This window comes from Lycium ferocissimum, chromosome 1, assembly GCF_029784015.1.
Source record: "Lycium ferocissimum isolate CSIRO_LF1 chromosome 1, AGI_CSIRO_Lferr_CH_V1, whole genome shotgun sequence".
NCBI classification, from domain to species: domain Eukaryota; kingdom Viridiplantae; phylum Streptophyta; class Magnoliopsida; order Solanales; family Solanaceae; genus Lycium; species Lycium ferocissimum.
In genome coordinates this window covers 7,151,342-7,153,141 of record NC_081342.1, presented here as the reverse complement: position 1 = coordinate 7,153,141, position 1,800 = coordinate 7,151,342, and the positions used below count along the sequence as shown (strand labels likewise).

The window sequence follows — 1,800 nt, the reverse complement described above, 5'->3', positions numbered from 1 at the left end:
GGGTCTACCGGAAACAGTCTCTCTACCTCTTAAGATAGGGGTAAGGTCTGCGTACACTTTACAATTCCCAGACCCCACTTTGTGAGATTTCACTGGGTATATGTTGTTGGTGTTAAAAGTTTAATCAATTTCACCAATTTATCCATTGTACAAGAATCAGTTTGTAGTGCTAGTAGAAAAATAATTCAATGGAATTGATTTCTTTACTTATAGAATTTCTGATTTAAATTGATAATTCAAACAAATTAAAACGGGTAAACCTTGCCCCAAAAATTAAACCAACACATTTAACCCAGTAGGTTCCAATTAGATTCGGTAATTAAAAAAGCATAATGTTTCTATATATGAAATTTCAGTCTCTTTATTAACTCCTAATTGTTTAGTTAGCATCATTTTTTGTCCTCTTAGTACAAACCGGAAAAGAATCCTATCATAGATTTACTTTCTATATTGATTAATATGGTAAGTGCTTTAAGTTATATATAAGTGCTTTAAGTTATATAAACTCCCTACATGACGGCGGAGTAAACCCTAATAGAGCCTAAGTTTGTTCCGGCCACACACCATTGACGCAAAGCGATTCTTCCTTGATCTCCAATAATAATGTCAAAGGGAAACTTACTAAAGAAGATCAAGGGGAGCCCTATCGAAAAGGATACATTTGTTCTTCCATATGATATCCTTTTCGAAATCCTTATTAAGGTACAAGTTGCATCTCTGTTACGTTTTAAATCTATTTCTAAATCATGGAACGCTTTAATTTCTGATGTTGTATTCACGAAAGCTCACCGTGATCTATCCAAAATGCTAGGATGTGAAAAACTTTTGTTAAGAAGAAGTACTGGCGAGTTCGACTTTGTAAACTTGAAAAATAGTAATAAAATTACAATAGAAAAGCAACTATTTCCTCCAAAAGGATTCCTAGGTGCTAATGTCTTATGCTCATGTGATGGCTTGGTACTATTGAAGAAACCTAAGGCTTATAAGAAATTTGTTTTGTGGAATCCATCATCTGGAGAACACCGGATTCTTGAGTGTCCATATATGAAACCTCATGGATACACATATCTTTATGCTTGTGGGTTGTGTTATGATTCTACCACCAATGATTACAAGGTTATATTGATTTATTGGTTATTTTATGCTATGTACTCTACGAGTAAGGATTCTTGGACGACGAAAACTACTCCCCGTGTATTACAACAATGTCTCTATGAGTCTGAACTAGCACTTAATTCAAGATCATATATGTGCAGTCAGGGAATTGCCAATAAAAATCGTGTATATTGGTCTGTGAATCAGAAACTTAACTATAATGTACGTAAAACTTGTGCATTCATAGACTTTGACGTGACGTTGGACGAATTTAAAGAGTTTCCGATACCAACTTCTACCAGTGACCATGAGAACTTTTTTCGTTTGTCTACTTTGAAAGGTCGCCTTAGTGCATACGGCGGCAACGGTTATTTTAATGAGTTGAACATCTGGATCATGAAACAAGATGGCTGGAAATGGTTAATGAGCATTTGCAACATACCAACCTTTTATTCTGAGCCTTCTTTCAGTAATTATAAGCTTTTGTGTTGCACGGAGAATGATGACCTTATCTTTCAAGGACCAAAGCATCACATTCTTTCCATCTATTGTACTAAACAAAAACAATTTGTTAGTACAACTTATATATCAAATCATCTCGAGTATGTGTTTTGTCCTGTAGATCCAATATGTTTGGATAGCTTATATTTTCCCAAGCTCAATGTCACGCGTAAGAGGAAACGACGCAGTACTCCATCAGAATGA

At 35.0% G+C, this 1,800-nt stretch overlaps 1 protein-coding gene across 1 annotated transcript; it reads left to right on the top strand.

Annotated features, from left to right (window-relative positions):
* Positions 1 to 603: 603 nt before the first annotated feature.
* LOC132061539 (putative F-box protein At3g25460) lies at positions 604 to 1,800 on the top strand. Its single transcript, XM_059454335.1, has one exon. It carries the CDS (start codon positions 604 to 606, stop codon positions 1,798 to 1,800), a length of 1,197 nt encoding a protein of 398 aa, XP_059310318.1.